Here is a 27,174-nt window from a genome sequence, read left to right as displayed (position 1 = left end):
ACCGCTGCCTGCATGTCACTCAGTGCTGCGCTGGATGACAGAACAGCCCATTAGGAGAGGGACTGACTTCACAGGCCATTAGGGAAGGCATCACACAGACATAGCACACGGAGCACTGAGTAATGGCACAGTAGGAGAGAGACAGGAGAGGGGATGAGAGACAGCAAGCTCTGTTTCAAAACGTTCTGGATAAAACCTAAAACGGCAACAACTTAAAGATCTCCTATCATGCTATTTTTAGGCATATCATGGGTCTCAGATATATAAAACACTTAAAAAACATGTCTATGATGTGTTTTGCTCAAAATACCAAACAGATCATGCATTTTAGGCATCCCTCATTTCCCTCTGTTTCAGCCCTGTTAGAAAACTGCTGATTCTATTTCCTTAGATTGAAAAAAAAATAAAATAGAAAATGCTGCTGTGATCATGTTCCAAACCACATCAAGGATTATTTCTGAAACAGTATGGAGCTCAAATAATTTTTCTCTTGCGGGTTTACCACAAGGTGAGTACCTTTATTTATTTCCTGCTTTCTTACACTGAGGCCCAATCCCAAAACACGGACTGTTGCAAAAACTAAGACGCTTATAAAAAGCAGGTGTAAAACTAAAAGAGCTTTACAAAATAACACAATTAAAGATGTTTGGAGTTTTATTTTAGTTATTCATTTTATTTTTTGTCTAAGAGATGCTGATTTGAAACCGTGTATTTACTCCCTCCATCTGACAGGAGGGAGCCTCGTTGAGCTGCGAGTGTCACTCACTCCGTCACGGAGGGGTAGTGTGTAGGGGTAGGGTGTAGGGCGTGGTTTGAGATTGGGCCACACTCTCTCAGTACAAGTTAGCTCTGAGTGTTAGCGATGCTTGCTAATGTAAACAAAGACCATAGTTTTCTGACACTTTGTGAGTTCCCTGACACACCAGGGACACATATGTAGCCTATGTATAAAAGACATTCTAAAGTGCATATTGCATGATAGGAGACTTTTAAATGACTGAATGGGAAAATTAAATATTGTTGCTTAGATTTTTTTAGTTGCTTTCAGCTTTGACTGAGAAATATGAAACAAAAGGCAACATTCCGAAATTCCCAACAGAGGACTTGAGAGGTTACAAAAATTGACTAAACGCATAAACAATATAAAATCATTGCCATGCCTGCCACCCCACAGAGCTGTCTTCTTGTTAAAATCTCCAATTCTCGGTACGGCCCCATTTGCCCTCTAGTCATCATTAAAGAGAAAGACGGGAGCCCAACAGAGGCATCAACACGCATCACTTCTCCTCTGCTCTGAACGCTTCACCCTCAGCAATCCACCAGCCCCTGACGGACTTATTTACTGCACACAGTGGATTATGTTTGGCTGGTCAGTATACTTCCAAATGTTCCTTTGATAGCCTCTCTCTTTCTCCCTGGCCCATTCCCTCTGACTCTCTGGTTCTGACCAATTCATGGACATAACAGAACTGTCAGACCGGGTTTTGGCTGGTGAAGCACTACTGAAGGGCTCAGATAAAGGGTGTCAGGCTGATGGGACGCACTCTTACTCCAAAACAAAGACCTGGAAACTCTCCCATCTTTGACTTGATCCTTTTGTTGTTAGTGTGAAAAAAAAGGAACATACAAAAGTTTCCTTCAATCAGCTCCCCAGGCTGTTCCATAGGGATTGGATAAAACCCGGAAGAAAAACAAAGAACAGAAACAAAGGGAGAGAAAAGTACTTATTTTGCACAATTTAAGACCCAAAGAGATAAACTGTGAGAGTTTTGTAAACAGCGAGGAAAAGCTGATGGTTAGATATTCCAGATAAAGAGCGAAGGAGAGTGGGAGCAGGGGATGAAGCAGTGGTCTCTTGGAATGATGTGTTTTGATGAATTACAGCGCGCAGCAGCAGCCAGAGTCTCGAGCCTCGCTCTGAGAGAGACAAACTGCACATTCTGTTGTGACAGAATCTCTGAATTTTAAGCACTCTGCTGCTCCTGCTTTTGCAAAACAACACATTTACAAACATTTATTTATTCGTTTTTCTTTCTTCTCGTTCTTTCTCCTCCAACATGTTGTGTTTATATTTCGTACTTATCAAAACTAGCAGTTTTGCAGAAATCTAATATGCAGTGATGGGAGTCAGTTGTTGTTGTTGTTGTTGTTGCCACATTCAAATCTTGACTGCTCAATGAGGAAAGGTATATTAAAAAATGAACAAACAGCTGAGGTGTTGCTATTTGCATACTCCTAGTTCTTAAGATATGAAAGCAGTTTATTGTTCATATCGTTATCTCTGATTAATCTTTGTTCAAACCCACCATGTCCTTTCTGAGGCTTATGGTATAAACTGCTCTTTTGGGCCTGGAAATAGCTTTTCATTATTTCTCCTTATATCTCACAGAAGACCCAGAGTTATGGATTCAGTAAAGATTGTGTGACAAATTGTATTGTTGTAAAGGAGCTGTTAAAATAGTACTGAACTTCGGGCAACCTTTCTGAAATGGCCTGATAAAAGAAAGAAAGGAGGAGAAATAATCATTCTGTGAACCCAGTGGACCTCACTCTGTGGGAGAGTTTAGCTGCTTAGGAGCCTCCCTCGCGTCTGAAGGGAAAACTTCTCAGGGCCAATCAGAGCTGCTTAAATTGTCTAAAGATTTTGTGGCTATAATTACACCGGGGGAACACAACATAATCATCTATGAGGACGTGGAGAACAAACCAGCTATGCTAATGTGTTTCTTTTATCAACGTTCAACCCAATCAGCGTTAGCCGTGAAGTGCTCTCAACAAGCTGCACATTCAGAAGAAATCAGTGATGCACATCAAATCTGTCACTTACGCTGACGAGCATCTGAGGGAACGGTCCTCGAGAATTTTCTGCCACGTTGATTGGTGGGATCACCCAGTCCCTCTTCTGTCTCCTCAGACCCTTGGAGCTGTTCCTGCCCGACCCTGAGAACATGATGACAGGAGGTGGTGCTTGCGACGCCTCCTTCCTCTCTTTTCTCTCCGCGACTTTCCCCTCTTCCTTTATGACCTTTAAGAAAACACAAAGCTTTATTTAGAAGAGTGGATGTGCTATTAATATTAACAGGAACTGATGTGATGCAAAAGTCTTGTCTGTTTCAAAGCAGAGGTTCTTTTGACAAGAGGAAACAATGTGTGAATTATATGACTGACATGGTCAATGTTTATCCTGTTTTTCAGTTTTGAAACAACTTTAAAAAAACGTCCATCTCCCTGCTTTCAGAAGCTCTGAAAGCAGGTAAATGTGGCACAGCAGTAACTGGAGAGAAGACAAGTTGTAGTATAGCTTTTCAGTCTCCGTAATAAAAAGCAGTCCTCCTTTAATAATTGTGGTGCTATTTTTTCATCCATATAATGGCTTTCATACATTCTGATGATAAAGTCATAATACATCCCTGTTATAGACGCCTGAAATAATATCACAAAGAAAAAAAGGATGCTGTAACAAAAGCTGATTTGAAATGAGTCTATATATTTAATAGACAGTTTATTGTGTGCAATGACGCTGAAAAGATTATCAAAATCGTATAGGGATGAACAAAAGGCAAATATAATTGATGTTTTTAAAAGTGTTACCATTTTAGTTGAAGCTTTTACAGCAATTATGAAATTCATTACAGATATAAAATAGAAACTTAATGCAAATGACAAGCTTGCTTAAGTTTGTTAAACATCTGAACTTATTAATTTGTGTCATCAGGCTTGAGCAACACAGAGCTGTACAGAGCTCAGTGTGAATGTGCATATATTTCTAATAGAACATAAACAAGCGACTTTGTCATTTAAACTGGGTATAAAGAGCCTATTAACTCATATTCCCCCATCACACATTTCTCTTACAGACTCCCTGCAGGCAGAGAGGAATGACCACCACAAATCTGTCTTTTTGAAAGATGCTCCAATAAGGAACTTGAAAGGAGCCTATTTTCAATCTCCTTGTGAACATTAACTCACCCGTGAGTCAGAAGAGCTACATCAAACGCTGAAGCTATCAGACATATCGCCTATCTCAATGAATGTCCTCACGTTGAAATACTGCAAAACACATGAAGGTGAACTGCAGAGTTTCTGCTTCATTACAAATGCTTGCAGGGTGGGTAGGAGCCAACACAAGTCATTGAAAATACAGAGAGAAACCTTTAATCGTGTTCCTCAGGGCTAGTAGTGCACATAATCAGATATGTAGCTTCTTAATGCAAGTACATTACACACATCGGCACGTCTATGTCAAGGTTACATAGAGGCTCCACCGTCTCAAAGCCTACTTTTGAACAACCACAAGCCTAGTGTCCCCAGGGAAACAGTGGATGTGCTGTACTGTGTGTAAGTGATATAAAGGTTATATTAAATTGGCAATCTGGAGGTTTGTTCTACAGCAAGTTTACCAACATATCTCCGGGTTACAAGCCAGAGAAAACATGTCAAGAATTGAGTCACAGACATCACTGTGAAGCTCTGCATCAGTTGCGCTCTCTGTCTCAATCACGCTCCCCTGAGCTATCCCTTGCTCCTGCGCCCCCCCCTGCCCTTCTCTCGCAGTGTTAGTGTTGTCTCTGTCTCTCCTTCCAGTCAGTGGGTCTTGACAGCTTGTCTCAATAACAGTGATTCCTCCAGCTCTGAGCTGCGTTAGGCCGATGGTGCAGCAGAAGGTAACACAGCAGCACAGCGTCACCCGCCAAAGACACTACTAAAAGGCCTCCCAACACATTTCTTTCATCAATGCAACCTTTTAGAGGGTGGTCCAATCATAGAAGTTTACTCTCCTTCTAATGATTGTTATGTGTACGCAGGTCTAATTATAATCAAATATAAATATGAGGAGAAAAATGAGAAATGGTTTAAAAGGCATCAAACTAACACTACATGAAATTAGAAATGCAGCTATATAGTAGCAGTTTTGTCTATGTATTAATATGTGAATCATGAATAGTGGATGGATTGTATCATCCTCCAATTATATAGTGTTTTGCACTGCTATCCACTTGAGTGCCCGCAGGTAGAAACGCATGTATGAAAGGTGAACATATTAATGGATTTAATTAACGGGTAGGGAGATGAATGAACTAGATGCTGTCGAGCCAAGGGCGTCTGCCGTTTACATTTCTGATCTTCATCTTTACCAGTTATACCCATAATCACATACTTTGTGATAAGACATCTGCTGAGCCTTTAGGTGTCTGTTCTTGTTGGCAAAGAGAGTGACTGTTTTTAAGTATGAGTCTGGTTATGGCTCTTACATTAACAGCCAGGCAGGAACTGATTAATAGTTACATATACCTGCAAGTAAACTACATTATTGTAAGTGTGTGTGTAGCAAACTGAGGACTTTAGAAGCGGTTGGGTAACTGTGACAGTACTGTGCTACACAAAGACGATTATGTGGCAATGCAATAGAGGGTGTGGGGGAACAAAAAGGAAACAATTCGAAACCACTCCTCTAGAGAGAAGATAGAGAAATCCTTCATTACAGTAAAAAAAACACTGCAGGTAGGACATACAGTACGTGCTCATGTGAAGGGGTGGGAGGGTTTTCGTGTCAGAATATAAGAAAAATCTTGGCTTGTGGATTCAGGAGCATAGGAGAAGGAAGTACAATCACCATACATTTACATAATAAGACGGTAGTGTTTTTAATACCACCTCCATTTTGTTCTGTGCAATATGTAGCCTAACAGTTCTTCCCCAGCAGTTGACATTTGAGAATAAAAATGAAAAACAACACAGCTACAGTGCCGGAAGATGGCAATGGCTTCTGGCACACATTGAAAGTGCAGGGGTCCTGTACAATGCAGTCTATACAAAGTGTTTTTTCTTTATCTCGTTCTGTTTGTTCTTGCCTGGTCAACGTCCCTCCGAGGGTTGGCTTGTATCTGCCAGCGGAAACAACGCTTTCAAGGCTGACTTCATTAGATGGACGCCCAGGAGAAAAGCTTTTAAGGCTGCTTTAAAGGAAAATGTGTCAAGCTACCAGGCACATGGTGTGTATGCGTTTATGTGGGTGTGGAGGGGCTCGGGCCAAGGTGTCATGTTCAGTTTCATCAAGCAGGCGCTACATTTCAGACACCATGCAATTCAGGGCACTTTCAGTAACTGTGCAGAAAGGGAGGTGGTTGGGAGACGCATGCCATATTAAGATGAATGGACGACAGGATTGGCTGCTCCACCTGGACATTAGTGGAGGAACATCTTGATTCTAACACCCAGACAATTTGGACTAAATGGCTGCATTTTGATCCGTCAAACTAGTTCCTAACGTCATCTTTATTCCTTTTGTTGTTGCTGTGTAAGTACAGTAGTGCAGAGAGGGTTTATGTTGCATAAACTGTGAGTCTGATCCAAAACAGTGAAGAAGCAGGTTGTGAGCAAAACACAGTTATACAACTTTGAAATGCTCTGACGCTGAGAGGAACTGAAGAGGGATACTTCTCTGTGGGTGTTTCATTACAACAAATACAAGTCAGTTCATCCATTATTCAATATTGATTATAGCAGCTGTATAAGCTGGTGAAGAAAGTACATCAATGTTGATAAATGCAACTCAATAATATGTATTTTGGGGGGGTATTGTTTTGTACACTATTACAGTATTTCTAAGGTTTAACATTCACTTTCAATCTCAATGATTAGGTTAGGGGTTAGTGCTTAGGAATAAGATATTTCAAAATGCATAATAGTTAAACAAAAACATTCTGTCAAGATTACATAAAAGGGTCCATGCTGCTAAAATACAGAATGTTGAAATAGTTTCTATTTTATGATTAGTTGAGGGTGAGCAGCAGGTCCTCTTTCGGCCAGTGAGGGAGCTAAGACCCTGAAACAGACCAAATGTGATCTCACTCATGACCCTGAGCAGCTTGTCCTCATGCTCACGGCCCAAAAAGCACAAACAGTATACCCTCCTCCTCCTCCTCTTCTTCTTCTGCTGTGTTCACAATCTGTATAAGAGACCTGCTAGCCCTCCAAACACACATGTTACCATATTCCATGTTCGCTGTACTGTGAGACAAGTTCACTGAAACATGCTCATGATCCTTTGCCTTCAGTCCATATTCAGGAGACGGGCCTCTGCCAAGCGCACCACGCCTGTGTGCACAAACGGGGTCTGTCAGCAGAGCGGGAGGAAACAGATGTGAGCCGGCTCTGGACAAATGTATTCTTTTTCTTCAGAGAGAGGAAGGCTTAGTGGGGCTGACTGCAGGGGCTGGCTGCCCCACATCCCACCAGTGCAGGGTGGAGTGGCAAAGGTGGGGCGAGACGTGTTTGGGATGGAATGAGGAGGATGAGGAGAAGGGTTGTCAGAAGCAGATGTGGCCCCGCTCCCCTCCCCTCACCTAAATAAGTCATGCTCCAAATCCTCTTATCTACACATGCTAACAGGTACTAGTGAGTTTCCTGAGGAGAGATGTAGAGTGAGAAAACTGAGAAAGAGAATTGGAAAAAGGGCTGTGCACATCACAAAAGGCTTAAGCGGGCTTTCTTCTAGCTAAGGTGAAATTCTGATTAAACTCTCCAACTCTGATTTACTTGTTCTCATTCACACTCACACAGAAAAAGCTAACGTACAGGAAGGTGATGAATTGATTTGAGAACAGGTTAAGCGGAGATGTCTTTGCACTTGTTCAAACTGTTATGAAAGATGGAGGATAAAGAGTAATATATCAGAAGGTTTAATGGTAGCTTCACAGATTCTACAGATTGAAAGGGATGTGTTATTCCCTTGATCCGAGGATGGCGTACACTCATGCAACCCTGCACTTAGCTCAGATAAAACCTATAGGCTCCAATCATAAGACACTTTATACGTTCAACAAAGACACAACCTCACACAGACCCTACAAGACAATTCAAATGTTACGCAAAATTAGCATCGTTCACACTTGATCCGATATAATCTCTTATAAAAAAAAGAAAAGAAAGCATAAACAAATAACGTTCCCCCACATCCAGACATATGCTTACGCACACTAACGCTATGTGAACAGGAGTCAGTGAGTGTGAAATGGATGCAGCCCCCCAGCTCTGGTGCCATCAGCCTTAGCCAGCTGGCGGTGGTCCCGGCTCCCCCCCCCCCCACGCCACTGCCTCCCCCAAAACCCTGCACGCTTTGATATCAGCCAGCCCCTGGCTACCCAGACATCTGGAAGTTATTATTCAACAGCGCACTCCAAAAAAGAGCCATTTCCATAAGGAAACATCACATTTGGTTTCTGTGCCCTGCTTTCTGCTCGCGCCACATTCATGTTTGTTACAATCCGTAGCGTATTTCTGACCTTTGGCCCTGTCGAGCTCTGTAATTATTTGAATAGCCTGTCATTTGCCCTTTCACACATTGTGGTTTAATACTGAAGCTCACACCATACTAACCAGTGAGCCATCTGAAGCCTCCCCAGCTACAATAGGGTGAGGATGAAGGCCAACTTCATCAGAGCCAGAACAACACACTCATATTCACACCCACGCACACTTGTTGTCCGATGTCCCACTCTGCCTCACTATTCGCTGTTGTTAGAATTTGATGTATAACTGACTTGTGATATGTCTTCTTTGTGTCTGACCATGCACACTATAAGGAACATAAAGCTGATTTTAAACAGTTTTAATAGCTGTCTCAAAATCTAAACACAAAATATTCAACTATTGGAAAAGTTGACACCTTCAATGAATCAAACTAACCTTGCTGAGGTCAGAGATGCTTTGCATTGATTTTCATCTTTTGCTTACACACATCAAAAATGTGGTTTATTATGGGTAATGATCCTCTCAAGACTCAAAGTGATGGAAGTAAAGCTCAAAATGTATTCTGAAATCCATCTATAATGTTGTCAAAATATGATTTATTTAGTTAAAATATGATTTATTTGTGTGAGGGCGTTTGTCTATCTGTATTAGCACATACATAAAGTGAGACTGCAGGAACTGATCACCCTGAACTGAAATAAATAGGTTAAAACAAAGTATTCGTCTTATTAAGTCCCAAAATGTACATCCTAACTTTCTGTAATGAATTTGTGAACATGTCCTTCATGAGAGCATAGATTGTCTTTGATAAACTAAATAGTAACATTGGTAACTGGTTTCTCCAAGCAATTCGTTTTTTGGCAACTTGAGGGCAGCTAAAACACAACAAATCTTCATTAAATATCGTACAGTGAACTTTGTGCCAAATATTTGCTAATTTACACATCCAGCACCCTCAGAGCGACAACAGCCTGCATTCGAAATGTGTTTATGGCCCCCTGGTGAATATAAGAGCAATATTCATTCTCCTCACTGTGTTTTGTATATTCACTCAGTTTTTCAGCGCCTTTTCGCTGAAACCAGTGAGACTAAACATAATTATAGCTGCTTTAAGCTTTTTCTTGAATGCTGTCAATTGTTTTACACCGTTTTATGCTTCAACTAAACTTGAGCATGTGTCTATGGCCAGTAAGTGACAGCTGGTTCCAACCAAAAGCCCAAACAAGAATTCATTATGTTTCATAAGTGATACACTTCCTAGCTAGGTGTGATATGTTCAGGAACTGACAGGCCATCTCCTGCATGACATGTCTGTAATTACATTATAGTGAAAACAGGCTACTAATAATAGTTGTTGTTTTTACCTGATGTGATCATCACTCTTTTGGTTTTGACACTCAGATGTGGCCTTGTGGTTCTGTAGTCATGGGGACGGTTGAGCTCACGCTGCTCAGGCTTCACCTGACCCCTGACAGCTTTTAAATATAGGAGGAAGAGTCGAGGACCCCTGGGGTATCCAAGGCACAGGATGTTTTCCAAAAACAGCTTATAGCTGAGGGGAATCATGATTCCCCCCCGTGACAGTGTGATACTATCACTTTCAGCTGTGTGCTACTGCTACTTCTTATTGCTCCTGTCACTCCCTCCCTCCTTCTCTAAAACCCCAAGGAGTTTTGACCTGATTCTCGGCTGTTGCTATCACCAGGACCACTGGAGGAAATTCGATAGGAAGAAGAAACTCTGGGATTATAATTGAAATTTTAAGCATGCTCAGTGAGAGTGAAACTCACCTCATTCTCATTTTGTTGAGGTAACAGTGGGTCAATGAGGGCCAGCTGGATCACCGTCTCCCAGACTCGTGTGGTGGGACCCCCGGCTGTTAGTTTAAACTGGACTGGTTCGTCCAGGCTGGCTCCCTCTTCCTGGGCATAGATGGACCCATCTGTCCGCACGCTGAAGATCGGATCACTGCTCCGGAATACCACAGCCTCATTCCCCATGCAGTCATCGAACTTCACTGTGGACAAGAGACATGTAAAGATTTAATAAACGTATAATAAAAACATATATTGTGTCATCATTTAACAATTAAATTGCCGTTTTTTTCTCACAGGGATGCAAACATTCACATACAGTTCCAACGTCAGTATAGGAAGTAGATTACAGAGATTGTATCATGTGCCCGGTTTGACTCTGGTGCATCTCACCATTAGTCTCCATTAGTTATAGGTCAAAACATCACAAGGATAAGACTCTTGAGGATTGCTCTCTAAAGCTGCTTGTGAGAAAAGACGGACACGTGATGAGGTGTGAGTTACTGTGGAGGGGGTGAAACATTGATCTTGATAAAGCTTGAATCTGTTTGAAGGTGGACAAAGTGTTTGGTAATTAACAGTTACAATGACAGACAGGATGTACAATTATTTGTAATTATTTTTGTTTTCACTTCATATTGAATTGTTAATTGCATGAAATTATGAGCTTTTTTTTGTTTTGTTCATAGCCAATGCTCATGCTAGTGCTAATGGGGATCCTAATAAAGAATAAGACGACCTGGTGAAACATTAAATAACATTGTTACTTTATAAAAAATAGATAATATACATAGGAAGTAACCAGCAGTGAATACCAGTGAAGTGATCAGCTTCATCTGCAAATGTAGTACTCCCATTTTCATGACTAAAATGAAAAAAAACCTGTTCTGTCAAAAAAACGAATATTCTACTGGTGTTGTGGCTTTTCACGATACTATGTTTGTTCACGAGTGACACAAAATGATGCTTTTAGCTTTAAATCTGAAGGCTAAATCGCTCTGTTTCTTTTCTCTAGTTATCTCTGTCAGTTCAAGGTCATGTTAATTCACAGTGATCGCTGCACAGACCGTCCCATCCTCTCCTTTTCTACGCTTTTCATTCACACTGAGATATACTGAGACATGTGAAAACCAAACACTTCGCACATCACATCTTCATCGTGCTGTAAAACACATTTTAGTGAAATGGCTGAGGGAAAACGGCCAGCTAATTGCACCAATTTTCTTCAAATGCCAAATTACACATAGCTGCCACCCATTTTCTAAAGCTTTCTTTCACACAACCCTGGGTTTGCACATCAGTGTCCATGTACACCTGCTTGAGATACAGTTTAAACTGTCTCCTGACATGTATGTAAAGGTTTGTGTTGTGTGGCAGCACTGTAGTTCAAATTGATTGATCTGAACAATGTGCCTTCGTATCTTAATTCAGAATGTCACAGTTTTCTCATACATCCTCACACCTAACGACCCAGATCCATTGCTATCCTCCACATTGGCTCATTGTGCTTGTATGAGAACATACAACATGTTCAAACTTAATTGTCACCTTCATCGTTAGCACAGCCCATTTAATACAGTCACACTAAACCAGTCACTGCTAATAACCAATCTGCAGGGAATGTTTTCTTGCACCGAGAGGGTATGGCCTGTTTGCACATATCTGATCAGTATTCATTTAACATGTGTGATTAACACACATCACACATTTACTTGAATAGGCTTATCACTCTGCACAGCGTATGACAGAATAATAAAAAAGGTGCATATTCATCCATCCCATGTAAACATGATTGTGTGAATAACAAAAGTGGTTAATTAATGAATGCCCGACAAATATATATTACACTGTGGACCGATGCTCACAGGGCTCTGGTGTCATATAGAGAAATAATAGTTTTACTCAAACTCAAAATTGAATCATCCAAAGCAGCCATTTGTATGAGCAGGGAGTACACATGGAACTCAAGCCTCAATCATCCCAGCATCCTTGCACCATACACACACTTTTGATTAGAAACTGTGGCAAATATACAGGAAAAGAGCTTGAAATATGAAACATGTCCCCATCCTTCAAAACAGAACATCCCTTACGAGGAGGAGATTTGCTTCTCCAGCAGGGTACACTGCCAGAGAAGTAATCAGAGGCAGTTCAATACATGAAAGAAAATATCGATGGAGTTTTGTGCTCTCCAGAAAGGACATTAAATACTTTTTATATCACATTAAGATAGTACTGTATAGTTCAGTATGGAGCTTTCTGCTTCATCATGGCGCTCGTGTGTGGGATCTCTTATGAGACTCTCACGGAGTTCATGAGAAGATGAGTCACAGACAAAGTGTCGCACATATCGGCCATATACTCTTCTCCTTCCTCCCTCACAGCACCCAAAGCCTTTCCTCTCGGGGATTATAACGTCTAGACTACAAATCGTAGACAACCCTGAGCTGAAGGCCGCATCTCACTGCCGTATCTACTCTTCCTCTCTTCCCACGTCTCCACAACAGCTGAAACAAGGCTTCTATTACAGAAAGTAAACTGCGAGTAAATCTGGCTTTTTGTTCTCTCTGGATCTAAATATGCCTGTGATCTTGTCAGTGCCCTTCTCTCTGAGGCTTGATGTCCAGACAGCCACTCAGAGCTGAGTCAGAAGGGACAGCTCAGCAACAATAGCGCATATAGCAGGTGCTGCACAACTGTCCCGGTCTAGACAGGAAGAGACAGGATGTACGAGATTGATTACATCAAGCCAAAAGGCAGAGCAGTCTGGCTTTCTCTCTTTATGTCGCTGAACAGTTCTTCCCCAAACAAACACTCTCAAAAGCCTTTTTCGCTTCTCTCTGTTTGTCTCATTCTCTTTTATTGTGTCTAAGCTTATCTCATATCTTTTACCATTTAATTTTTTCAGATGCTCAAAATTGTATTTGGAAGGTGGGGATGACAATAACAAACACGCCAGTTGGCAAACATGTATCTGTGCAAATAGATTTTTGGAAGGCTGCCTGATCATAAAATGAAGTCAAACATCTAATTCAAAGCATGCTTTATTTTATTTCTGAGTCCCCGAATATGTGAAACTGTCTAAGAGTGTGAAAAAACAAAAGCAGCAGGTGGTCTGTTGTTCCTCTCACCGTCTTCAAATTATTTTCTCGTCTCTGTCTGAGCAAGGCACGCAGCCACCAGTGTGTTGCTGCCGTCATGGCTGCTTGAGGCCTGAATGCTGAGGCTTCAAACTGAGGGGAAGGGTTATCCAGGGGGTATGTTCAAACACATTAAAGAAATATAACAGTTGCTGCGGTGCTGGGACATCATGGCAGTAAGATTCTGCATTAAAACATGGGTGTGAATAGTTGTGTGTCCATGCGATAGTCCTTTAATGACCTCAGAAGGTGTGTCAGATAATGCATATCTGTTTCCCATTTTATATGTTACATCTTTTTTTCTCAGAGGCACTTAGTGAATACTGAAGGGTCGTCTCAAGCTGAGGTCACTGTTGTGGTGATTTAATATGATGCTTACTATTTGTTTGTTGGTAAATAATGGAAAAATAAAATCTTTAAGGGAAAATTGGTGAACGACTAAACTGATGAGCCACTAAACAATAAGGTAGTTGGGTATATACTGTAGGCGTATACGCGTATTATCAGTCCCTGTGTGTAGGTGTGTGTAGGCATTTATTCACCATGATTGGCTGGATGTCTCAACATTGACAAGCTGAACTAACTGCACCAATACCCACACACACATGGAGTGACAAGTTGCGCAAAGGGTACCCAGAGGGTCTTGTTCTTGCACCAATTAAAGAAAAAGACAGTGCCAGTTTTACTCCTCCATCGACATACACACACTCACAGACACACACATAAAACTCCAATAGCTCCTCTTACACTCAGTTGGGTCGATACTGCTATAAGAGACATTATAAAATCGCCCAACAACAGAGCAATGAAGCCCAACGGCACAGAGCTGCACATTAACACGTCGTCTAAAAGCAGTGGCTCGGGTTGTGCATTGATCTGGCAAATAACACAGACACCCCCGTGTGCCAAGCAGCCAGGCCAGCACTATTCTGCCGTCTAGTCAATGTAGTGACACATCAGAAACGATACACACACTACCAAGATATATGTGGGGTCTCTCATAGGGAGGGGTCAATTCCATGCTTTCTTTAACACAATTGCTAATAATGCGTTGAAATGGCGCTATAATATCACAGCCCAAACAAAGCCCAAACAAAGCCTTTGCATATTCCTCTCTTTTCTAATTAAAGTTCCCGTCTCGCTAAAAAAAAGACAAGGACAAGGAGGATGTGAAAAGAGTTGTGACCTTCTTGAGGTGTCTTATGGACAGCCTGACATGAAGTAGGTGACAAGTGTTGAAAGGGAGGTGAGAAAGGGATACGTTGAGGGGGGAGAGAGAGAAAGCTTAGGAGTGACAGGGAGAAGGTGAGAGAAGAGGGGCAGAGAATGGAAGGGCATGGAGGGAGAGAGATTGATGAAAGGATGGAGAGTGTGTAGAGGTGGCAATCAGAGAGACAGCGAAATGAATGAAAGACCATTAAAGAGGAGAAAGGGGAGAGGTGAAAAATTGGCAGATTGCAGTTGCTAAAGTGGAGATCTCCAGAGGCAGCAGGGTTTATAGCTGCAGCCGTTTAAATTGTTCAAAGTGTGGCGCGTTGAATGCATCAGATGTCACCCTGCTCTGCAGAAACAGTAAAGAAAAGATACTCTTCACGGCCCCGATCTCCGCTACAATCAGGCCCATTGAGGACAAGAAAGGAGCAAGTAGAATGAGGATGATGGAGATGAAGAGGAGGAGAGGAATGGGAGTTGAGGTGGAGGAGGGCAGCGGACGGGGGCCTGGCACTGGGAACCTGGCGCGGAGAACTGGCGCTCTCTCACTCAGCCACATTGGAATGGATGGGATGCTCAGATGGCTGTTTAAACAGGTTAATTGGGCTGGCCTCCCGAGAGATAAGGACAGATGGATCGACAAAGGGAGAGCGGTGGAGCTCAGAGAGATGGAAACAGAGGGCGGGATGAAGCGATGGATGGTGAGAGACGAGTATGGCTGCTGATCAGAGGCACCATGCAGCGGTGCAGTCTAATCAGAGCCCTACAGTGGGCTGGGCCCTCTGTGACTTACTAAACGGAGCCAGGTCCACTGTTTACTACCAACCTACTACTCTGATGGAGACCCACTTGTGATGGAAGGGTGTTTAAAGCAATGTTGGATTCCCCGAAGGGAGCTGGTTCTTTGAAGCCCATCTCTGGGACTGGCTCATCCCCCCATGCTTTCCAAAAAAAACAAAAAAAGCATTATGGCAACGACCAGCTCACGTTACAAATCTGAAAACAGGCACTACACATAGCTGTTTCAATCTTTGTATCACCATCCTAAAAGAAGGGTTCAGAGGCAGTTCATCAAACCCAATATGCAAACATCTATCAACGGAAAGCTTTACCATCAGCACACCTCTTTGAAACCTGTTAGCATTAGTTATCTGAGTTCTTTAAGATTTGAATGTATTTCATGTTCATATGCACATGGGACATTTACAAATAAATACACTGCCTGTCAGTTTTGACAACTAGAAAGTCATGACTAATTATAATTATTGTTTTTCCTAATGAGGTAAGTGTTGAACTCTTTTAAGCTATAGTATATAACAATGTGGTGGCCAATGCTAACCAAGCATTTACAAGTGTTCGCTGTTGCACTGCTCTACTTCAGAGATTGCAAGTGTTTGTTTGGTTGGGAGGAAATAGAGAAGCTGCAAGGTAAAAAGTTTGCTTTAAAAGATACATACATGCTTGAATATAGTGTTTTGGTTGTTTAGTCAGAAAAACGTTGTTGTTTCCCAGTTTCTGTTTCTCATGTCGTGCTTATACAGCAATCCTGTTCTACTGCAGTGGATGGTGTACCATAACGTGAATGTAGAGTGTGTGTCCACGATATGGATGGCCGGTGGTGTCTTATGTCAAATTAAGCAGCTTTACTCAGTGTTTTGTTTGATTGAACACGAATACTCTTTACTGCATTTTCTCTGTATTGAAATCCAAAATGTCAGCATGAGATATCAGGCTGTACATGCAACCCCAAAACACCTCTCTTTTGTTTTTCTAGAAAATCCTGTTATTACTTTCCTTCCACATTAAAATGTAACCAAATGAATGAGAGAAGGCTTAGAAACAAGGAAGGGCTGGAGGCAAACACAAAGCTACTAATAGCAGTATACTTTGTAAATATGTGTGCACTCCTGCAAGTGTGGAGGTCATCCGCCTCCTCAAAACATCTGCGTTTATTCTAAACCTCTCTGTCAGCAGCGGTTAAACACCAATTAAAAAGATGGTGTGTTGGGACAGCACAGTGTGGTTTAAAAATAGTTCAGCTGACTTGTTTTTTATTATGGATTCGGTACAATATTTATAAGTTGTATTGCAAAGTAAAATGTTTTTTATTTCAAATCCCTTGAAAATGTGTCAGGCATTTTTAATATGCAAGACTGACATTTACCAGCTGTACCGCAAAACATAACTTTATTCTGAAGATCCGAAAATTGAATTCAAAATGAATGAATTAGCCTACCTGAGCATTTCGATTGGCTCTTCTGAAGGCTGAGGCGCTGTTGGATGGCTAATCAAGAGGCTGCAGCTGTAACTGTGTATGAATAGTCTTGGAAGGGGGTCGACTAGTGCTAACAGGCTGGCTGATCTCAGAGCTGCTGGAGACTTGGCGTTCACACTGTTGGCCGGAAACAGACTTAATTATTGTTGTCTGTTCACCTACTTTGAGTTCAGCTTTCAGATAAGCTGAACTCACAGCTTCGGTTGGCGCCCCTCCTTCAGCTGACGCACCTCCTCCGGTTGACGGAGAGTCCTCCGTCGCGTACCAGTCGAGCCAGGGGAGCTGTTTAGATCAGCTGCCCTGGAGGCACTGGAGTGTGCCGCCCAAGCTAGGCAGACCAGGCAGCAGCACTCGGGTCCTCGCAGACCTGTGCCCACTCCCAGCAGGCCCAGGGGCCGCTCTAGCAGCCGCACTCAGCCGCTGGATTACAGGGGTGGTCTGCAGAGGTCTTAGCGGCCCACTCAACCGCCTCCCAATGACTTTCGTGCCCCATGTCGCCCGCCTTCCAGGCGGCCTCGTGCCCCAGAGCCTTACCGGAACCCCCCAAGAGGCTCCAGGGTCCGGGGGGCTGGGCTCTGAAATCCCGGGGGTGGTCGGCGGCTGCTTTCCCAGCAGCAGCTCAGTTTCTGGGCAGTCTGTACTTCCGTCCCTTGGGTGGTTTTCACCTTAACCCAGGGGTACGGACCGCAGCTCCGGCCCCTAGCCTTCGGCTGGGTCTAATTGACAGTCGTCAGCGATCCGGCAGGGGCCCTACCTCTGGGCCAAGAGTCGTCCGTCCTTTTGTCCAAGGACGCAATCAACCCAGTAAGACCCTCTGCTTAGCCAGGGGGTTCTACTCGGCATACTTTCTCGTGAGCAAGAAAGTCGGCGGATTTCGCCCGATCTTGGACCTCAGAGGAATCAACAGATTCCTGAAGGTGCTGCCATTCTATATGCTGACTACTGCATACGCACGGGTGGAGTGGTTCCCAACCGAGGGATGCCTACTTCCACGTGGGCCGGGCAAGAGGGTGCCTTATATTCAGTTCCTCCGGCCCTTGGGCAGACTGGCAGCTGCCTCGGCCGCTGGGCCCTTAGGCCCGCTGTCGTTGTGCCCCATGCAGATGTGGCTGAACAGCCTTCACTTGGACGCCAAGTGGCACAGGCACAGTGAAGTCAGGGTGTCGCAGCATTGCTCCACTCTCCGTCACGCTGGAGGGGCAGGGCCTATCTCTGGTAGGCGTGCCCATGGGCGCCATCCCATCCCGCCAGGAGACCATCACCATAGGTGCATGTCTCTCAGGGTGGGGTGCAGTGCGGCAGGGCAGGACCGTTCAGGGTCAGTGGTCTGCCCAGCAGAGTGCGCGCCGGGTCAACGTGCTAGAGCTTCGGGCCGTGCAGCTTGCACTCACGCACTTTCTACCCCAACTGGGGGGCAAGAATGTGCGTGTTCCTTGGGGACAGCATGTACATTGTTGCTTAGACAACAGTCCCTTCTAGATAGTGGACGTTCTCACTCCACTCTGAATTTATGTGGCTGCGATTCTGCCCGACATGTTCGGGTCGACGGCGCCACGGCGGGGTGCCACAGGTCGGTGTCCCTCTTTATGAGAGGGGCTTTACGGCAGCGTCCCCCGTGCACCCCGAGGGCTCCGGCTTGGGACCTGCCCTTGCTGCCGGATGCCCTATCACCTCCTCCCTTCGAGCCCCTGGCCCAGGTGGGGCTTAGGTGGCTGCCCACAAAGGCAGCATTTCTGCTTGCCATAGCCTCAGGGAAGCGAGTCGGGGAGTTGCATGTCCTCTCCATAAACAATACATGCCCGAGGTGGGACTCTCATGCGTTGCCCTTTGGGCAAATGTGGCATTCCCGCCCGGGGTCCTTCCACAAACTCACTTCAATCAGCCTGCCCAGCTGGCACGCTTTGACATTCAGGAGTACGGCACATCGAAGTTGCTGTGCCCGGGGGGTGCCCAAAGGGCGTATATCAAGGCTACTGCCTGTATACGGCAGGAGGAGCAACTCTTGAGTTTGCCCTGGCGGCACTAAAGGAGGTTATGCCCTCTAACCAGTGGCTTCCCCACTGGGTTGTCGATACCATCTCACAGGCTTACGGGGCCAGTGCCCCCCCCCTGCCACTAGGCTGAGATGCCACTCTACAAGGAGCATCTCAACATATTGGGCTGCCCTGAGAGGGGTGCCCCTGGAGACCATCTGCGCCGCGGCGTCGTGGGCGTCTTCTGGCACATTCTCCAGTTGTCATCAGGTCAATGTCGCCACTCCCCATTCTTTGGGCGTGGTCCTTTTGCCGAGCTCCGCTGCTTCCAGTGGTGAGCAAGGGCTTGGATTCTTCATGACATGGTTGGTATAGGTCATCCAGTGCTAAAGCACCGCCTCTGGCGGTCAGTAGGGACGAAATAGAACGATAGTTACGGCTGTAACTACGGTTCTATGAGTCCCGGATGACCGCCAGAGTTCCCTGTCACTCAGAATTATTGTGTGCTCGCGAGAAGATTCGGGGAACAGATCCTCTGACAATACCGGCTGATATAGCCGGTGTCACGTGGGTCACAGGTGACTTTGTTGTTATTGGTACTCGAGCTGCGCATGCGCGCGATGGACATATCCAGTGCTAAAGCACCGCCTCTGGCGGTCATCCGGGACTCATAGAACCGTAGTTATAGCCGTAACTATCGTTCTATCTGCTCTGTGAAACTGAAAAAAATCAAGGCTTGTAGGTTCATCACAGTAGGAAGGGATGGACTGAATTGACGTGAACATGGACTTCTCTACAGTTTCTACAGGTGCACTATTGAGGATACCCTGACTGGCCGTGTCTGCACCTTCAACCCTAAGGCTCTAAAAATCACCAAGATGGGGGTTTTATTCATGGAGGACCTCCACGCCCAGCAGTGCAAGAAGAAGACCAACCGGGTTGCCGGAGACCCCAAGTCAATAACTGTTGTGCCGCACCACCAGTCTCAGAGACAGCTTTCTCACGCAGGACATTAGACTAAAAAAAAAACTCTTGACATCATCACTATTTTATGTTTTAAATTCTCATTGCCTACTTTCACGATTGTCTTTTTACATAATAGTTACTATCAGAGCAGCACACGTTTAAAATACACCTCCCAGTGATATGGGAAAATGTTCCACTTGTCTAGCTTTACACTGCAGGTAAAATCACTGCTGGAACATGTTCAATGTGACCATAACCACTACATCAATAGTTTTGTATTTCGTTGTTGTTGTATGATGTAATGTTACCAATGTGTTGTTTGCCGTAAGTGTTGTGCGTGAGTTAAAGAGCTTGAACAAAGTCATGTACAGTACAGAATTCTACAGGCTAATTGTTGGGGGAATGTATGGTGATTCATAATAGTTCAAAAGATCTGTAGTAATTGTAGGCTTTCCAGTCTTTGCATGTACTGCAGTATGCATGTACAGTATGCCAGAGTGTATCCGCACATGAATGTTTTACCTCACAAATCAATAACACACAAGGAAACATGCACATTCATGCACTATTCACAAAGGCCGACCACAAAGACATTGTTTTCGACTAATCAGCATCTCTCTAATCACTGATTAGTATTCCTCTAAACAAGCGCAGGAGTGCTTGATTGGCCTTCATGCATTCTCAGCCATCTCTCCCAGTTAGAGGAACTGAACTGCTGCCTGAGCTGATGTCAGGACTCCAAATAATCAGTGTGCTATTGCCTGTATGGCTCAGAAAAAAACAAAAAGGAAAAACCACATAAGAACACACGATACCTACAAAATCCTGTAACAATGACCAAATGATATCCCTTGAAACTAGGCCAACATGAAAAAACACCAACCTCCCACAAAACTAGAAAGGATTTTAAATGTAAACGTATCTCAATAGGTTTAGGACTTCCTGTACATTTTATGATGCAGTTCCAACTCTAGCTTTACGGTAACAGAATCCACTTATGTTTTTACTAAAACTTAATACCCCACTTCTTCTAGACTGCACTGTGTTTGTGGTGAGATATGACAAATGGGAGAATGCAAGAGAGCGAGACAGCAAGAAAAAAAAGAAAATCATGTCTTTTGACAATTAGGGCTGGCTTTAGTGGTGATTAGAAGAGAAGGCAGTGGAAGAGAGAGGGATCAGGCAGAATAAAGCCTCTCCCAGGAAGAGAAATCCCCTTTGTAGGAAAAAAAGATGACGGAAAAACAGCAGTAAGAAAGTAAGCACAAACTTCCCAACTTTCTTCCCAGCATTGGTCTGTACTGTACAGCAAGTTCAGTTTCTCTAGAGCACACCCACATTCAAGTACACATAGTAAACACAAACAAATGCTATTTACACAAGAAACCACAGCGCATATCTCAATGTTTTTCTCCTTCCCTGATGGCATTCATTTTGTCTTTAACTCTGCCATTCAGTGGTTGTATGGGAAAATCCTAGAACTCTAAAACCCTCTTTAGTGAGAGTTATTGATAGCCTATACATTCAATGAATAATTTGAAAGATGCATTGAACCAAGTGAAGAGAAACACTGTATCTTTCTGTACTGTGTGTATAACTTTTCTGCAAGGCCTAAAGCCTTTGCAACAACATGTTGGTGAAAGTCCAGTCAAAAGGACTTGTTCAGTGGACTTAGGTCAGAATCTGAGTGTAGTCTGCAGGACTGCTCATGGCTCATGAAGCCGAGAGATAATGTTGGAAGTGGTGTTGATAAAGGCTGGAGTAAGACTGAGGAGGGGTGAGTGCCCATGTCACTTTGAGAGTGTACAGTTTACTCTGAGAGGGACTGCTGTCGTCAGTAATTTGCATCAAGTCAAGCTCTGAAAGATTTGGCTTTGCTTTCATGAATTCTAATGTGCGTACCTGATTCCATCCCTTTTGTGTGCTCAGCTCACCCCGCCTCATTCAGGAGCTTCTTCTCTGGGACAGCAATCTTAAATCTTTCAACTTCTTCTAGAAAGTCTCACAGTCACCACCCAGTCTCCATCCTAACAACTGCATCATTTTTGTCACACTAAAAAACATGAGGAAAATTGCAGATGCACTAGAATAAAAAACCCTATCCTAGTAAAGGCCATAGAACACTTCAACTTTGCCTTTATTTCAGTGTTTGCCTGCAAGCATCAAATATGTTTGTTGGAAAGAAAAATAAATAATTTTCATATTGTTTGCTCAAGCTTCCCCAAGGAAGCAAACCGCACAAAATTGCTTTCCCCAACTGCTGGAGGAAATACGGGTTGTATTTCTCAAATCTAATCAGCATCTCTCCATCACAACTATAAGAAAGGGTTCTGTTTTTCCAATTGTGAGGGGTCAAAGCATAAACCACAGAACTCCCTCTAGACTTGAAACTGTGGAGAAACATACATGTAATTAGTTACACAATCCGTATGGAGGATAAGGAACATGTTTTTTCAGTAGTTGGAAGTTATATCTTTTTTTCCCCTTCAAAGATAGCCATCAGGCTGTGATCCCTGAAATCCCCAGGCTGATGGGGGACTATGAAGGCTCCACCGTGCAATTAGTGGGTCTGAAGTTTCACTGAGATAGGAAGTGAGCTCAAAGTTCAACAAACGGACAAATCAGTGACATGACTCCAGGACAGAGCAAGACCACCAAACAGAGCAGTACTTTTCAAAATAGATAGAGCTGCAACACTTTGAAGTTATTGATTCCTAGACTTGAATATGTTTTATTTTACTTACTTCTTTTTTCCCAAACTTAAAAAAAATAAATACAAATAAACGACTAACATTAAAACTTCTAAAGTATTTAAATACAAACTTATTCAAAGGTATTTCCTGTCGCCATTGCTAACAACAAATAATGTTCCGTACAGTACCTGGCGTCTATATGACCCATAATGCACCTTGACTAAGAAAGCCAAAGCTTCAGGTATGTTATGCGATTTTTTTTTAACCATAACCCAGATTCACATCACTTGAGGCAGTTTATCGGATTTCATGCAACTAACTGGAGACACAGTAGTAGCATAAACAATTTCAACACATATACAGTATTTGAACTCTGCAAGACGAGTGAAGACGGGTTGGGCGATGAAAGTAACATTTTCGGACTGACCAATATTTCCCCCTTGCTCTTGAGAGACAGACCATTCGATTAGAAAATGTAATTGCCAAATATCACCCCAAAAAAAGGCTGACTAATGATATATCTGTCCAAATCCCCAACCCTGCTGTAAACAAACTTTGATATGTAAAATCTGAGGAATGAGTTCAGATCCTGATACGAATAGAGTCATGCCTCTAATTTTGTTAAGGCATGATTTTAAGACAGGCGCACGTGTTTGTCTAAACCTGCTAGCTTGAGTATAATGTCGTCGAGCAAGCTAAGAGAGAAACATTAGTCACTGATGATTACTAACAACATCTTCCTGAGGGCATGTGTGTCATTATGTGCTGTGTCCATGATGTTTTCTATTATGTGGCAGATCTGAACCTTCTTGTGGGCTGAACGAGCGGCCATAACAGAGAAGTGACAGATGGGTCTTAAAACTGTCAGCTAAATGTGTCTTAGGGCTTACAGACTATAACAGGGCACAGCCCGAAGAACGACAGAGCCGAGTGCTTTCAGTGTGCTCTGTGTGTCCACACTGATGTGTTGATGTGTGTGTGAGTGTTTTTGAGCACACACACGTTGAATGGTCCAAATATCTCTCTCGTGGGTGAAAGTGTGAAATACAGGTATGCTTTGCTGCAACTGTTGATAAGGTGCCAACTGATATGACGAGCCTGTCAGGTAACACTGGCAAAGACCCTTAGAGCCCCTGTCAACAACAGACACACACACACACACACACACACACACACACACACACACACACACACACACACACACACACACACACACACACACACACACACACACACACACACACACACACACACACACACACACACACACACACACACACACACACACACACACAGATCACAGAAGCTGGGGGCAGGAGGAGGCTGGCAGAGAAGGGCTCCCAGAGGTACAAACACAGACAGCAGGATAACAGCCCACCCTCGCCCCTACCTCCCAAAAACAAATCATCCACTACTCACAAACAAACACATATGCTATACGAACAAACTCGCATATATCATTTGTCAGACTGTCGGATCGGAACTAACCTTCATTGTTGCTAATTGTTTTGCACTCAAGCAGGAGAAGGCCCTGAAGCGCTTTTGGAGAGGCCATGTGTGTCTATGTGTCGGCTTTTATGAGGGTGGCGCAAGTGTGTATTTGTGTTTATACGCATAAATAAGCATGTGCATCAGTGTTTGTGTGTGTCTGTGGTTTGCCTATGGTATGTTTTGTGTGTACAGGGGAAATAAATGAGCAGTGCTAGCAGGTTGCTCTGACAAGTCCTGTTAATGAGAACATCCTCTAGAGCCTTTTGAGCCAGAGAGAGAAACCAGAGGCCATGATCATCTGTTCAGCCTGGAAGATGGCAAGGAGGGCGGGGGGTTGCAGAACAGCAAAAAGCCTGCACAATTAGACCACACCATCTGCAGGAGAGGTGCTAATGTGAGGTTTAAACTATGAGCTGAGGAAACACAACTTTACTGGAGAAAAAAAGAATACCCAGAGGTGATGGAATAAAGTTTTATGTAGAAGGCTGGATGTTCACTAAACTGGAACAACATTTAGTGTTAAGACTGGACATTTGCAAACTATGCACTCATAATACGAAATAAAACATAAAACTAAGAAGTTGGAAAGCCCCTCTAGACAAACATGCTCTTGTGATGTACAGCATTGGAGCAATGTCAAAAATTGCCGAAGGCAAGTTGTCCCAATAGGATGTTTGACAGCTCCATTTGACTGAGTGAAACAGAGTCAAACACGTTGCTACAAAGCTTTATTCTTGTATTAAACCTTTGTGAAAAAACACAACGCTTTGAACTTCTGTCTGTCAAAGTACTTTATCAGGTGATTTATGTACTGTGCATTGTACACGCATATCTGTGCCAATTGTAGTTCGGGCTGGGTGATAATATAATGTGGAATTATATCGTAATGAAAGGATATATTGAGGTATTTTGGTGAAAGATAGCATTGTCTCAAATGAAAATAACACATTAACTGACATTTCTTAGAAAATCTCATGGGAAATTTTGAGAAGAGACGTTTTTTGGTTTTTAAATTCAGTTCAACGCGATTTACAAACTAGACTCAAACTGGCAAGCCTCCAGTCCCAATTTCTCATTTAACTACTGTTAATGAGAAAATATGCAGTTCTTAAACACAGACAGGTTTCATCATGTTGATATTTAATAAATACTTTATTTAGTCAATTATCCGACAACAAGTTGACATAACCAATATAAGGATTTAATGTATATCGCCAAAACCTTTCTGTACTGTACACAATTTTGTAGTAATGTGTGTGCGATGTATTTGTGTGTGAGGGTGTGCATGCAGACAGTTTGTACAAACACACACACACACACACACACACACACACACACACACACACACACACACACACACACACACACACACACACACACACACACACACACACACACACACACACACACACACACACACACACACACACACACACACACACACACACACACACACACACACACACACACACACACACACACACACACACACACACACACACACACACACACACACACACACACACACACACAGTTGGGACAACTTGCCAATTTGGCTACAGTTGACTCACCTGCACCTGGCTTAGTGAGGCGAAGCCAACTGGCTCCTCATGAGTTTTGGAAAAATCGCAAACCAAGTAGAGGGGTTTAGAAATGCATGAGGCGCTTTGCTGTGTAGTATTACCATGACTCATCTTCACAAAACTGCAAAAGCTTGTGATAATCGCTTTAGCTAATCCTTGCACGCTTCAGGCAAACATGCATGAGAGAGTGAAGGGGTGGTTCTTTAACCCTCGGGGGGGGGACTGCACGGGGTGATGGTGTTGGGGAACATGGCCAGAGTAAGGAGAGTGTGTTTCAAATTAACTGTGTGTGGGTTTCATAGCATGACACCTATAGCCTTTACAGGTACATCCAATCTATTATACATTTAAAGCATGGAAATGAAAACATACATTGAAAGTGTGAAGTAAAGGAAATGAAATATTGCCACAGGTGCTACGGGTTTGGCAATCAGTTTCAGTTCCACAACCACCTCTTTCCCATTGTGTTTTTGTGCTTGAAAAAAGCAACCCTACAGTACAGTATGTGTAATTGTCTTGGCTCAATATGTGCACGCTAGCATATCTCCAGGCATATCCATCATTATCTATCACTTCTTTGACACAAACATCGCCTCTCATTCTCAGCTCTGCCGGGTTGCAGAGCCTCACCTGTGCTGCTTCTATTCCTAGACGCTGGATGCCTTCAGTGGAGCGGAATCCAAAAAGGTTTACACCCGTACTGACACTTTTCTGGGATTTGGCCTATAGACATGGCCACAGGATCACCTCATTAGCATCAGAAGGGGCTCTGCTCCCTGACAAGTGAGACTTCACTGCACTGCCATCACAAAATAATGAGAAAATATAACATCTAATGGCTAAATATAGGTAACCATAGTCTCAAGAGACTTGGAGCAGAAACCATGCGATGCAAGAGGTGTCTCGGGCCTTCGGAAGTTTCGTTGCCGTGTGGGCGTGAAGAGTGCACAGAGTAAACAAAATACTTTAAGAGGAGGAAGTGATACTTGAACAGTGTTTGATGAGTGCTCTTAGCCTGTAGCTATAGCGCATTAGGCACAGATGAGCCACAGCCAGCTCCCACACTGCTAATGTGGAACACATTACAACTGCACAATGAGTTATGATTGCCATTAAATAGCAAATGATTCAGATTTCACCGCTGGATTTAAAGGGCTGCGCCTGCTGCGCCTGCTGCGCCTGCTGCGCCTGCTGCGCCTGCTGCGCCCTGTCCTTTCTTGTTCCTGCCCACACTTACTCCGGTGACACTCTGGTGGCAATCACTCCACTAGACTCGCTTCATAGAGTGTGACCACTAACATTTAGCAAGGGGGACCATTTTTGCGAATACAGACAAATTAGTGTGTATCTTTTGAGGTTTCTGTCTATAAACCATCATTATCTGCGTTACTCTGTATGGGAGAAACCTTATGCTGCAGGATTGTAATGAATATGTGAACCCAATAAATAGCTGATATGCGATACACTCAAACAATCTCTCTTTCGACTTTGCTACTAGGTAAGCTTAACCTCCTTTCTCTCTTGCAACATCCCAATTCTTTTTTCTCTCTCTTTCAGTGCTAGCGGGAGTCCTAATAATGGCATCATGCATTTTGGTAAACCATAAGGGAGCAGTGAATGTGGACTAGTGGGGAAGGAAGGGGAACAAGTGGGGAAGGGTAGAATCACAGATGAAGAGACCTATCTTTGATGACGACTCTTTTCTCGCCCACATGATCCATCTCTCCCTCTGGGGCTAGGAGGCTAGCTGTGAAATGAATGAGAAGCAGAGCGT

The 27,174-nt window shown here is 43.5% G+C and overlaps 1 protein-coding gene across 1 annotated transcript in view; it reads right to left on the bottom strand.

The window, feature by feature from the left end:
- The window catches only part of LOC117449960 (cadherin-4-like), a 238,983-nt gene that overhangs the window by 71,680 nt on the left and 140,129 nt on the right, over positions 1-27,174 (bottom strand). Inside the window, exons 4-5 of the mRNA XM_034087899.1 lie at positions 10,044-10,270; positions 2,828-3,025 (exon numbers count right to left, since the gene is read on the bottom strand). Of these exons, the coding sequence (XP_033943790.1) occupies positions 2,828-3,025; positions 10,044-10,270 (425 nt within the window). The remainder of the gene's footprint in view (positions 1-2,827; positions 3,026-10,043; positions 10,271-27,174) is intronic.

This window comes from Pseudochaenichthys georgianus, chromosome 7 (genome assembly GCF_902827115.2).
Source record: "Pseudochaenichthys georgianus chromosome 7, fPseGeo1.2, whole genome shotgun sequence".
Classification (NCBI taxonomy): Eukaryota; Metazoa; Chordata; class Actinopteri; order Perciformes; family Channichthyidae; genus Pseudochaenichthys; species Pseudochaenichthys georgianus.
This window is presented reverse-complemented; position numbering and strand designations above follow the sequence as displayed.